Source organism: Polyergus mexicanus, unplaced genomic scaffold, assembly GCF_030449975.1.
Source record: "Polyergus mexicanus isolate NDT 795.1 unplaced genomic scaffold, iyPolMexi1.0 SCAF_9, whole genome shotgun sequence".
In the NCBI taxonomy this organism is placed as follows: Eukaryota; Metazoa; Arthropoda; class Insecta; order Hymenoptera; family Formicidae; genus Polyergus; species Polyergus mexicanus.
In genome coordinates, this window is record NW_027223329.1 from 6,282,257 (window position 1) to 6,296,559 (window position 14,303).

Sequence of the window (14,303 nt, forward strand, 5' to 3'; positions counted from 1 at the left end):
GGGTAGGATGCGCCGTTCCAGCAACCGGGTAGCCCATGGACTAGTTTAACGCGAGATGTTAGGATGCGCCGTTCCAGCAACCGGGTAGCCCGGCATAACCACGAGTAGCCCGTAGTCTGGTTTAACACGAGAGGTAATTTCGAATCTGGAGTTAATGAGAGGACTCAGGGTCGGAAACTGGTAACGCTACGCTCGCCGGACCACCTTATATACCGGCGATCGGCCTGCCACTCACGCAAGTCAGTGCGTGGTGGGGCGGACCCACGGTGGGGCCGATACACCGGTGAGAGAGCTTAGGGGCACCATAGGCGCCGAATCTTAGAATGCGCGTGGTGGATCGGCCCGCGAGGGCGTTAGTAATGGTATCGTTACAATATTCCGGCATTCAAAGTACCAATCAAAACTAATATGATATACTTTCTAATATGTACAGAATGCAATGCTGCACTTACCGAAACAGATGCTCTACAACAGTGCTCAGATTTAGTTGCACATTTCGGCCCGATTCCGTGGTTCACGCCTATTGCCCCCCACTCACCGCTCGTACGTTAGCGACGAGTCGCCAGATATGCGTAACTAAGGACCGCGACGCTTTGTCTCAGGAGCGTCCGTATATAAGAATGCCCAAATATAATAATAAGACAATACTTCTCTATAATTAAAAGTTTTTCTTCAATATTTTATATCAATGAAATATAAAATATTGAAGAAAACTTTTAGAATTTTGATAATTTTTGCGGTGCATTTAAAAAAATAGTGTCTTATTTATTATATTTGGGCATTCTGACATATGAACGCTCCTGAGACAAAGCGTCGCGCTCCTTAGTTACGCGTATCTGGCGTCTCGTCGCTAACGCACGAGCGGTGAGTGGGGGGCAATAGGCGTGAGCCACGGAATCGGGCCGAAATGTGCAACTAAATGCGAGCATTGCTCTACAATATATACAATAGAAAAAGTGAATGACGACTCGATTCTTGCTTTGATATCGATCTTTTGTGGGCTAAAAACTTTGAACTTCTATTAAAAAGGAAATATCGTGTGCACAGGGGTACGGTTTGTTTTAAAATAATGATGGCGCCAATCTACAACTAATAACACAAGTTAGCCAAAGATAGCAGTATTTATTACGAAAAACAAGTATCCGGTTTGACTCGTCTACCCGGTTTCACACAATTTTTTTGCTATATATACAGAGTGATTCAAGACAACCTTCTGTCCTTACAATGTCATATACTTGACTCCATTCTAAGACGATTTTTCCTTTGCCAAAATTTTTTCCAAGGCTTAGTTTTTAAATTATAAGCCAAAATAGTTAACGAATTACAGGCCGCGTACGCGAGGCAAGCAGAAGCGGCGCAACTCACCGTCCGATGCTGGTGATTACGTGAGCCGCTCGCTGCGATAAACTGTTTGCTACATGCGGGGTGTATGTGCGAGAGAGAATGTATACTCGTATACACACATACACATTCTCTCTCTCTCTCTCTCTCTCTCTCTCTCTCTCTCTCTCTCTCTCTCTCTCTCTCTCTCTTATACCCATCGCATGTAGCAAACAGCTGATCGCACACACGCACTCTCTTTCTCTCTACCTCTTTGTCTTTCTTTTTTACACCCATCGCGTGTAGCAAACAGCTGATCGCACACACGCACTCTCTCTCTCTCTCTTTCTCTCTCTCACTCATTGACTCTTACCTTGTATGTAGAGATTCGTTGCCCTCATACGACTCAATAAGTAATATTTCCGTGTGACACAACAAATAACTAGCAAACTTTTTTTCATTCACAAATTGTACTAGTTACCGAACTTTTATGAATTAATCCGCGCACTTTATCGATAAACTGAATTTATTAACGATTATAACGGTTAATTACAATCTACCGATTACTATCGATTAATTATTAAAATAACTTGAAGAAAGAAACGCGTTATTCGATGCATCATGATCATAGATAATTTGTCAATAATCGGTTTCACGTATTTCTCGCAATTCGTTAACAACTTTCAATATGCAACTACATGAATTTCTGAGTTATGTCTTCGATTTTACTTTCAAAATTGAAAATAAGTTTGCATTAAGTTATATTTTCCGAAAGTGGAGCCTCCCCCCCCCCCCCATAGGTGGGGCGGAATTTATTGTGTCCACGCATATATTTTACAACGCAAAGCGAGGTCTACCCTACAATATGTGGATAAGGAAGTATATACGTGGATGCAATGGGTTCCGCCCTCCCCCCGCCTCTCCCCCTACGGGAGGCTCCACTTTCGAAAGATATAACCTTACCTAAATCTATTTCTTCTTATAATAGTAAAAAAATAGCAAACGAAAAGAATAGCATTAAAAATGTGAAACTTATTTATTTGTTATACCTCCTAAACCAATGTCGACCGCCACTTGATTCTTGCGGGAAATTACTCAGAAAACTCCCCCCTACAATATATTTAAGTGACGATTAAATCGGTGAGGTATGACCTTTTATGCATATTTACTATATATATTGTTGTGTCCCTGCAAGTCGTCTGTGGCGGTTATTCCTGAATCTGCTGTACCCGTTTCCGGGAGAACATGCCCAAACACGTTGCTAAAGGTTGTTATTACACAACGGCAGACATCTTGAGAATGATCGGCCATCTTGAACCTCGCGTCGGTGGTAATTCCGATGGATTGACGAATTACGAGACTATCTGTTCTGTGCTTTGTGTTCTGTGTTCTAAGCTGTTATTAAAATTCCTCTGGTTCTTTTTTAATAAAGTGTTCTTTATTTACGTCGCGGTACGCAAGTGCCGGTTGTGTCGCGCGTGTTCGTGTAATATCGATTCCGATCCGCGGACGCAACAATATATATCTTCTTCTTCTACATGGTCTATCGGGTACCTTCGACGTCAGTAATCATCATTGCAAGTCTATCTCTATCTTCCGCAAGGCGGAATAATTGTTCGGCACTTTGAGTTCCAGTCCAATCTCTGTTTAATGTTTTTAAGCCAAAAAATTTGTTTTCTTCTAATGCCATGTCTGCCTTCAATTTTTCCTTTCATAATTAACCGGAGTATACGATATCGGTTGCCTCGCAGAACATGTCCCAAATAGGAAATCTTTCTGCATTTAATGCTTGCAAAAAATTCTCGTTCGACTTTGGCCCTTCGTAAGACTTCTATGTTTGTTACTTTGTCTATCAGAATGCTAAGAATACCTATTCTGTATACCGTGTTGTCTCTCAATTTGTTTGGTGGAAATTTGGGGATTCAATACAGCGGCACCCAAGACAACTAATGAATTTGCCGTATTTGGCCGTATTTGATTTTTGTCGTATCCTTTTTAAACTGCCCTGCTGTGCCCTCTCCGTGAGTTTTTTAATGGGCTTTTTACACGGATGACATCTGTTAGAATATCTTTCAGTATACAATCTTTCCGCTGCACTGTAATTATTTCCAGCCTCACCCAAAATATGAATCATGTCGACTATTTCGTTTGGCGCATAATCAGCAATGATTACAGGACTACTAAAAAATGTTGTAAAAATCCTCAAAATATTACATCCGCTAAGAAAATATCAATACTCTTTAACGTGCGTATGCGCTGCCAAGAATAAAGTAAATGTAAAAATTCTGTAAGTCTTACATAACGTGCGTTATAATAAGGAAAATTTTTCTTTATTCCAACAAAGTTTTCTTAGATCACAAATTGAATATTTATTTAGGGCATTTACTTGATTCGAATAATTTTTTTTTTCGCGCAATGCTTTTGATCTTGCCTTGACCGACCAGATCGTGCTTTTGATCTTGCCTTATAACTTAAAAAGTACTTACCGAAAAGATAGTTAATTAGGGTTTTGGAAAGCTTTCGATGTAAGCTAGAAGAATATGTAATGAAAAGTAGGTAGTTCCACTTAAGAAATTGAAGATGATCTTCACATGACCTTCAAGCAATTATTCAAGGTCAAACTAATGGCACTATCTTATGTCCTCTTCGAAACCATATAACTTTTATCTGAAACATTCTTTCTACAATCAAAAATAAAAAAGTTATTTAGGGTGGGACATTAAAATGGGACACACTATATATACTGGGTGGCCCATTTTAATCCATCCAGTTGAATATCTCAAAAACCAAGTCCGGAAGAGAAAAATGTTTCAAACAAAAGTTGTGTGGCTTTAAGGGGGCCATAAGATGATGACAATGACTTGACCTTGGAAAATCATTTAAAGATCATGTGAAGGTCAACTTTAAAATCTTAAACGGAAACCCCCATTTTTTATTTAGTATTCTTGTAGCTGACATCGAGAGCTTTCCAGAACACTATAATAAAGTATTTTTTTATTAAGTACTTTTTGAGTTATTTTATATTTTAATCTGACATATTTTGATATAAAAAATTAAATATCTCGTAAAATATTTAGTTTTTGATAATCTTACCGTAATACTTCTATGTACAGAATAATGAGACAAATCAATCAGTATAAAAAAAATTGTTTTTAAGAAAATTATTTACAATGTATTTTTTTAAACAATTATTTGTTTTTTTTGGCACTAATTAATTTGTCTCATTATTCTGTACATAAAAGTATTACGGTAAGATTATCGAAAACTGAATATTTTACGAAATATTTTATTTTTTATATCAAAATATGTCAGATTAAAATATAAAATAACTCAAAAAATACTTTATTATAGTGTTTTGTAAAGCTCTCGATGTCAGCTACAAAAATACTAAATAAAAAATGGGGATTTCTATTTAAAATTTTAAAGTTGACCTTCACATGACCTTCAAATGATATTCCAAAGTCAAATCATTGTCACCATCTTATGGCACCCTTGAAGCCACACAACTTTTGTTTGAAACATTTTTCTCTTCCAGGCTTGGTTTTTGAGATATTCGATTAGATGGATTAAAATGGGCCACCCAGTATATATATATATATATATATATATATATATATATTGGGTGATTGCATAAGTTCGTGCCCGATTTAAATATAAACTTCAATAGATTATATTTTAGAGATAACACTTTTATTAATCAATTATATAGTCTCCATTCTTTTCTACAATGGTTTTCCAACGATCTATAAGCTTGTCGATTCCATTTTTGAAGAAAGAACTTGGTTTTTCTTGAAAAAAGTTTGTAAGGTGGTTTTCGACAGCTTCTTCGCAATTGAGATTCTTGCTATTTAAATTATTCTGCAAAGACCGGAACAGATAAAAATCTGAAGGCGCAATATCTGGAGAATATGGCGGGTGCTGCAGAGTTTCCCATTGCAACTCCTGCAGTTTTCCTGCAGCTTATTCCTTTCAGTCAGGAGATGCGGCACCCACGTATCAAGCTTGGAAATGTATCCAAGCTTTTTTAAATGACGAAAAGCGGTTGAATTATCGATGTTCAGCCTCTCAGCAATATCCTCAGTTGTAATCCTTGGGTTTCTTTCCACTAAGGCATGTACAATGTCATCATCAATGCCAGAAGGCCGTCCAGAGCGGGGTTGAACCTCCATGTTGAAATCACCATTTCGAAATCTGTCAAACCACTTTTTGACTTGTCGGAGAGCAGGAGCGCGGTCCAAATAAACGCTTTGAATTTTTTTTTTTGCAATTCCAACACTCACGCCTTTCCGAAATTCATATAGCATTACATGCCGCAAATGCACCTTTCGTTCTCCATTTTTAATGGTTCCTCTTATGCACAAATGGACTTATCTGAACAATGTCTGACGCTAAATTGACATAAGACAACGTCATCTATTTGGTGTAAGCAACAATTACCACACGAAAACAATAGAACTCCGTCATGCAGTAACTTAATGCCATCTATGAAAATCGGGCACGAACTTATGCAATCATCCAATATATACCAGGTATATAAATATGAAACCGGAATTTACCCATAGATGGTCCTAGCTGTCAATGTAGTTACCGTCAAACCGCGTCATTGGCCTCATTTTCTTGTTTTGACATCTGATAAAGATTTTCAACTCACAACAATACAAGTTTCATACAACAGCATAGTTTTTAATAGCGTTGAGCATGTCGAATTTTGTGCCTGGAAACTACGATTTGCGGACAGCATTGATTTTCTGTTACTATTTGAAGAAAACTGCTGCAGAATCGCATCGAATGTCGAAGCTTACGGTGAGCATGCTCTTGGTAAATCACAGTGCTTTGAGTGGTTTAAAAAATTCAAAAGTGGCGATATTGACGTGAGAAACGAAGAACGTGGAAGACCACCGAAAAAGTTTGAAGACAGCGAATTGCAAACATTGTTGGATGAGGATGACGCTCAAACGCAACAACAACTCGATTTGAATCAAGCTTTGCGTGAAAAACGACCAGAATATCAAAAAAGGCAACACAAAGTGATTTTGCTTCATGATAATGCACCATCACACACAGCAAAACCGGTCAAGGAAACGATTGAGGCGTTTAGTTGGGAAATACTTTCGCATGCGGCTTACTCACCAGACTTGGCTCCAGCCGATTACTACCCAGTCAGCCAGGTCTGTTCTAACAGATATTGCCAAGTGCTTGCTACAAATTATTGTCAGCAAAAAGGCTACAAATTTGGTACAAGAGTTGTTATTACCGATTAAGCTGGCAGATTGCCGGCAAGAATCAAGCAAAGCTTGCTAACATAACTACACAGCAAATTGGCGGCAGAAACCGAGCAAAGCTTGCTGACATGACTGACATCAGATTGTCGGCAAAAACTGAGCAGGATCTAGAGTGCGCAATTTGATGGCAAATTGGCAGCAAAAACCGAACAAAATCTGCAGCTTATTACAAAGTATTATAAAATAGTTCAGTCGCTTATCGCTATGCGGCGCGTTATTCATTATCTATACCCGTATTCAAATTCTTGTCATGAGTGTATATAAAGCCTACAAAATACTAATAATATTATAATATATATATTTCTATCAGTTCAATTTTTGACACAATTCTTATACAGGAAATCCAGATATTGAATTGATTTTTTGCAAATTGGACAGATAATTGTTCGATTTTCACTTATTCAAACAATTTCTGTCCAAAAAGATCTTTAATTTTATAAATTAAGTTATTTGAATTTACCTATATGTTTTAACATATTAATATATGGTTTTATATAATGTCTAATTATCTAATGGTCATTTTATGACCATAACTTATCATCATTTTGTTACTTAGGGTTAAGGCTTTAAATCTATTTAAATATATACTTTTATATGAATGGCCAAAAGCTGCAGAATTTGTTCGGTTTTTGCTGACAATCTGCTATCAGATTGTCTTGCGCAGATCTTGCTCGATTTTTGCCATCAATTTGACGTCAAATCATGTCAAGCTTTGCTCGGTTTTTGCCGTCAATTTGCTGTCAGGTTATGTCAACAAGCTTTGTCACCAAAACACAAGCTTAATGCGGACACAGATGGCACTGGATTTGTTACCAAGTTTTGAGCGAATTTGATGCCAATTTGGCAACAATTTGTTATCAAATTGCTTACTGAGTACTTATTTGCATCAATGGGACACGCACTTGCTGAGCAGCACTTCATTTCTTACGAAAATGGCTCGATGACTGGTTTGCCTCAAAGGAGCAACAGTTTTTTTGGCGTGGCATCCACAAATTGTCAGAGAGATGGGAAAAATGTATAGCTAGCAATGGGCAATACTTCGAATAAAATATTTTTTATTATTTTCATACAATAAGCGTGTATTTTCTATACAAAAATTCCGGTTTCATATTTATATACCTGGTATATATAATTTTTTACATTAAAATATGTCAGATTAGAATATAAAATAACTCAAAAAGTACTTAATGAAAAAATACTTTATTACAGTGTTTTGAAAAGCTCTCGAGATAAGCTACAAGATTGACTTGGCCTTGAAAAGGTCATTTAAGGTCAAGTCCTTATTTTCATCATGTGTCCCTCTCTGAACCCTACAACTTTTGTATAAAACATTTTTTTTCATCTTGCTTACTTTACGAGATATTTGCGTGTATTGATTAAAATGGCTCATGTATATACCCTGTATATACGCATGTCATCGCATGTCATCATACTTCTCTTCCATTTTAACCTGAAAAGAAGTTTTTCACAAAGTTCCATCGAAATTGGAGATAAGCCTTTTTGAAACTTCACCCCGATTTTCAAAACGAAGCAGAAACGAACAATCTTCTAAAAACTTTTTCTTATATATATTACTGGGATATTGGTTTCGAGAAAGGGAAAGGGAGGAAGGTGAGGAATTTTAAAGAAATCACATTGAAAAATTGCCGTCGTTTCGAAAAGTTTATACGATTGCATTGGCGGAGAGGTTGAGGGAATAGATAGAGAGTAAGGAATTGATTCCACCGCATTAAGCGGGATTCAGAAAATAAATGGTTATCATATATAATATATATGTGTTGAATTATTTATTAAATAGAAAGCAGTGTATTTCGCCCCTCTTCCCCGTGGGAAGGCTCCACTTCCGAAAAATATAACCTAACCCAAACCTAATTTTTTCCTATGAATCTGGTCCGATACATTGTATTAACTCGACAGCGTTAAAATTATTATTTGATCACATAACATACAAAATAATGAGTTTATGTAAACAACGTATATAATTTTTTTGTAGAATTTTTCAAGAGCTGTCATTTTAGGTAAATATACATATTAGCACCGACATCACCGATTTCAATGACCTCGACATATGTTGTCAAGGACATGACTCTAAGTAACTTGCAAAAAATTTTAGCCGTCGCTCGTTGTTTATTACAAAGTTATTAACAATTTAAGTTTATGACTTTTCACATGAAGCGAGATACGATTTTAAATGGATTTGCAACTTTGAGTACAAAACGAGGTTCAGTTCATATCGCGAAAAAAGTAGCGGTTATGATCCGCCCCCATCCCCCCCCCCCTCCTTTACGAGGGACATCCGGAAGATATAACTTAACTCAAACCAAATTTTAGTTTTAAATCAGAAATAGGTTTGGGTTAGGTTATTTCTTCCGGAAGTGGAGCCCCTCATTGGGGAGGCGGAACCCACTGTTCTATGCATACACTTTTTAATGCGAAGAAAGGTTTCACATGGGTTTACAACTTTTCACGCAAGGCGAGGTTCAACGCAAACCTATGTATTGTATTTAGTTTTTTGATAGTGGAGCCTCTCCGCAGGGGGGGGGGCGGAACCCAATGTGTCCATGCCTATATTTTTTAAAGCAAAGTGAGATTCTACATGGGTTGTATATGAGTTGAACCTCGCTTTGCGTGAAAAATTGTAAACCCACGTGAAATTTCACTTCTCATTAAAAAGTATGTGCTTGGAGACAGTATGTCCCGACCCTGCGGGGGAGCTCTACTATAAAAAAACTAGAAATATAGGTTTGCGTTGAACCTCTCTTTGCGTGGAAAGTTGCAAACCCATGTGGAACCTCACTTCGCATTAAAGTGTATGCATGGACACAGTGGGTTCTGCCTCCGCTACGGAAAGGTTCCACTTCCGGAAGAAGTTTTATATCATTTTTTTTCTATTTTTAAAATATAAGCTTGGTAATTCATACCAAAATATATACTGTCTTATGTCGCAAGTATCGGTCGGTCACTATCTTCGATTGTTAATAACTTTGTAATAAATAATGAGCGACGGCTAAAATTTTTTGCAAGTTATTTAGAGTCATGTCTTTGACAACATATGTCAAGATCATTGAAATCGGTAAAATTGGCGCTAATATGCACATTTACCTCATTTTTTTGTCAGAAACTTTTTTCTCTAAAATCAATATTTTCGGAGATATACAGTAAAAATATTTGGAACTTTGAAGGGGGCTGGAGAGCAAATGGGGCCTTGTCGGCAAAAGTCCTTCAAGGTGCTTTATACTCAAGTCAAGGACAACCTTTGGTTAAAATTTTAGTGCAATTGGAGGTTTATGCTTTTCGAAACTTTATCCACAATTTTCTACTCAATTTATCTTTTTATCCTTTGATTTGCTCCTTCTTTGTCCGCATTTCTGTTCACCCTTTTTAAGTCCTCCATCCAAGTTCCCCATCCTGGTATTCAAATCTCCCCTCATCAATTATTATCTTTGTTTCTCCTCTCTCTTCTTCTATCCATTCTCTCATTATTTCCAGCTTCTCCTCAAGATCTTTCTTTATACATACTCTTATCACTCTCTCTTCCTAACCTCATCACTCTCTACAATCCCATCCTTCTCCTTTGTTTTCGCGTCCTCCATTTCAATTCCCACTGATCCCTACAACCAACCTTCTCATCGCTCTTCCCTTTTTATTATTTTTGTTTTCTTTTCGTGCTGCGCTTTTCATTTAAATCCTGTTGGTAGCTTTCCTCCAATCTTTCCCTATTCTTTCTCACCCAATCATGTTATCAATAAAAAAATTATATTCCATTTCTTAATTGCCTCCTAAAAATTTGTATCCTTATTCCTTAGCCCAGCTATGTTCCAAAACCCTATCCTGTACCCTCTTTTCATCTTCCCCACCTTCTTCACGTTGTCTCTTTTCCTGTTCTCTTCTCTTCTATGTCTTCTCATTTTCTCCCGCCTTATCCTCCTTTTTACCTTCTACTTCCTCCTTTTCCCACATACTTCTCTTCCTCTTGTCCACCGTAGCTCTCCTTGTCGATCATCTCTCCCTCAGTCCCCTCCAGTCTTTTTCTTCCCCCACAAGTCTCATCACAGAACTATCACTCGCCATTAATATTAATTGTTATATCCTATCTACATTCTCTCTTCTCTTTGCTCTCCTCTTTCACTATCTCTCTCAATCCGTACTCCTCTTTCTTCTAAATCATTCTTCTCTCCTTCCACATTAAATTTTTCTTCAATTATATTTTATTTTCTTTAAGAAACTTTTTCTTCCCTAAAATTTCTCTTTTCATCCTCACTTCTAACTTCGCTACTAATAATTCACTATTCGCCACCCGTCCCGTCTTTACCTTTCTAATCTCTTTAATACATACTCTTACGATCAACTTCTTGCATAACTCTTCCATTTCCTTCCCAACCTCTCTGCTATCCTCTTTTAACCTCTTAATTAAGATGTTTTTTCCTATTCTCTATCTCTCTTTTCCAAATTCCACTCTAGCTTTTTTATCCTTCTCCCCATTTTCTCCTCCTTTCCTTCTTTTCACTTCCTTTCTTCGTCTCTTGTAAATCCTCCAACCACCTGCCTATGTTTGCTCCATTCTCTTCCCATTTCCTCTTTAGATTATCCAGGTGGTTAAACTCCTCCTATTCTACTTCCCACCGTTTTTGTTACTTTTAATTCTTCTAATTCCTTTTTTACATTTCCTGAACTAATCTCTAATTTCTCCTATTACCATATATACCGTAATTTTTCCAAAATCTTTCTGATTAATCCTCCTATTGTTGTGCCTTTCCGGATACAACGGAAATTTGGGGCTGATCCAAGGGTTCGGCTCGTCTTAGGAGTTGGGACTCGAGAGTCGAAGAACACGAGACAAAGGTTCCATGCAATAATGATTTATTTGTACAGCTTATGTATCGTAAAGTTCGGCTTGGTAATGCTTCGGCGACGTACAATATCGATGCTTGCGGAATCTCACAGTTTCTTCAAGTATACGCGTCATCAGATTCGAAATATGGTCCCGAGGTACTCGTTATCCTTCTTTTTATGGTCCGGAAATAGGTGATTTTTCGGTACTAGATCGCGATGTCTTAATTGCATATTGCAAATTGCGAATTGCATATTTTGAAATTTAATCGCGGTTTTGAGAGCGCGCGCAATGACTTACGAAGTGCTAAATTTGCGCTGTACTTCTTTTGACATTTTTGGATTGTAATTACGTTATTGAATTTCGAGTTACAACAATATTAACATTTTAAACCTTGTTTACAAAAGCAATTTATATAATCAATATCACAATGCTACTACTACAAAGCTTCGAAAAGTATTGGAAAAGAATTGTAAGATACATAAGCTATTAAAATAAATTAATTTTGTACGGAATTTCTGTTACTTGTTCCTTGGCATTCGAAGTTCGAACTTCTGAAACGAATCTTCCAACCATCCTACAATCTCGTTATACCTTAGACGGCACAACAATAATGTTATAATAGGAAGAGAATTAAATAGAAAACAATAATATTTTCAAAGTGTAATATAAATTAGGTAAAATACAATATTGATATTGTTTTACTCTGTTCATTTCTTTATTAAATATTTTATACAATAATAAATGCACGCAAAAATTGCCTATCTTATATTATATTCAAATATATTTTTTATACATACTTATGATGTGTTTTATGTCTAGGATCTCGCTATTGCGAACGGATATGATGACAAGCATCTAAGTAACAAAGTCACGGATAAACCCCAGTCACCGTTTAAAGCAATATACAACGTTCAGTTACCGTCCAGAAATACAGATTGTCCATCGTCATCCAAGCCTGCAATGGCTAACCGTCTTTTGGATTGGTTCTCTGTTGTGATGATGGATTCCAAGCATCGCAATCTGCATCTTAAATCTAAAAGTAAGAACATATCTAAATAAACGTATAGCATAAATTTCCATTTTTGTCAAAAATTTGAAAGCAATATTAACATTTAGATTGCGAGGCAAAAATACATTCCCTATACTATGTACAGAAAAGATTCTAGAGACTATATACTGTGTATATATTGTTGGAGCGAATTATTGAGTTTTTCGCGTTTGGCAGCAGGATGCGCTAGCTATCAGAACATTATGGCCTATTTGTATGCATGCGTCTTGTTGTACAGTTGTTATTGAGAAGTTTTTTGTTTTGTTTTTGGTCGTCACACGGTTACACATTGTGCGCTGCATCAGTTCAGTTCAGTTCAGTTCAGTTATTTACCTCGAGTAAAGCAGTTATACATTAACTATTTATTACCACTTCAAACATACCCGGACAATAACTCAACAGGTTATATACCTAGGCATGATGTTTGATGATTAATAATGTGTTTGAAAGTTACTCGAGAAAGTTCTATAGTGAGTCAAAAATGTTCTGAAAGAATCGATAACCATATGTTGTGTGTCGCGTTAAACAGAAAAAATTTTTGGAACAATGTCTAAAGCAATTTCATTAAAAGATTTCCCAAAGATATTCCGCTCGACGGGAATGGTTTTTTTATTTGGAAATTCAGAGTTTTGCACATTTTCAAATCGAAGAAAATTGTGGATGTTGTTGATGCATCAAGAGCAGCGCCGAAAAAAACCACCACAGCAGTTGAAAAGGCAAAATTAGTCGCGGATAATTCAACAGCTATGTTGGCGATTTCCTCGACGATAGAGGCCAGATATTTGTTTATTATTGAGCTGTTCAAACGTCAGAGAAATGGGGAACAAGTTAATTCAGATTCATGAACAGAAATCAGTGTCCAACAAGCTGATCCTGATTCAAAGTTTTCATGAATAAAAATAAAATCTAACAACTTAATAGTAAAGCACGTGGCCAAGATTGAGAGTCTAGTACAACAAATAAGAGATGTTGGGCTAGTAATGGATGACGTCACCATCATAGCTAAAATTCTTGGTAGTCTATTATCCAAATATGCTTAAAAAACAGCAGCGCTTCACTCTGTGGTGTACATCTGCGCCAGTATAAATGCTGGTAATTTTTCCATTAGATTCATCATGTGGTAACGGTGGAAGATTGTATTATTAATTGGGAGCAGAAGAAGGCTGCTTAGGCATAGCGGTTTAGGATGGACTATTCGAGGAGGCTTCCATGCATGCTGGTAACGAGTCAAGACTCATCGCTGAGCGGTTACGGGGCCAATTTTCAATCGTTTAATACGATTGAACCGCTCTGGAGGCGTGCTGAAGATGTCGTCTCTCCGTGGCAATCGGCACTGCATCCATTGAGCGAAATTCCAACATCGCTCTGGAGTCGTATAAATTGTGTTAAAGTGGCGTAAGGTGTGAGGTCTGAATAACTCAGTGATAAGAGCAGTTGTCCGGAAAGCGAAAGACTCGGGTGTCGATTTCCGATTCAGCTATTTGTATCTCGCATATTTTTTCAGACCCACAAATGTTGTTTTCTAACAATTATTTGTTGGGCTATGGAGGAAGTGTGTACATGCCCTACACAGATACGACAGTGCCGCTGCCACGGAAGAGATGAATGCTTGGTTTGTGCCTCCTGCCGCTTTAAATCCCACCCTCGCTGGGATAGTGTGGATGAAGTGAACCAAACAGTCTACAAGCTAATGGAAAGGCTTATTAAAGAAGAGAGCCAATTTATTTATGATGACAAATCAAATGAAGCGGTCGCGGCTACTGCTCAAAATCAAAGTTTCTTGGAAACAGAAACAAAAACGAACAGAAAAGAACAAATG

The 14,303-nt window shown here is 37.2% G+C and overlaps 1 protein-coding gene across 5 annotated transcripts in view; it reads left to right on the plus strand.

Moving 5' to 3' along the window:
• Positions 1 to 14,303, plus strand: part of Cow (Proteoglycan Cow) — a 759,293-nt gene that overhangs the window by 543,164 nt on the left and 201,826 nt on the right. For all 5 annotated transcript variants that reach the window (XM_070301119.1, XM_070301120.1, XM_070301118.1 and 2 more), the window contains one exon: positions 12,256 to 12,475. In XM_070301119.1, the coding sequence (XP_070157220.1) occupies positions 12,256 to 12,475 (220 nt within the window). The remainder of the gene's footprint in view (positions 1 to 12,255; positions 12,476 to 14,303) is intronic.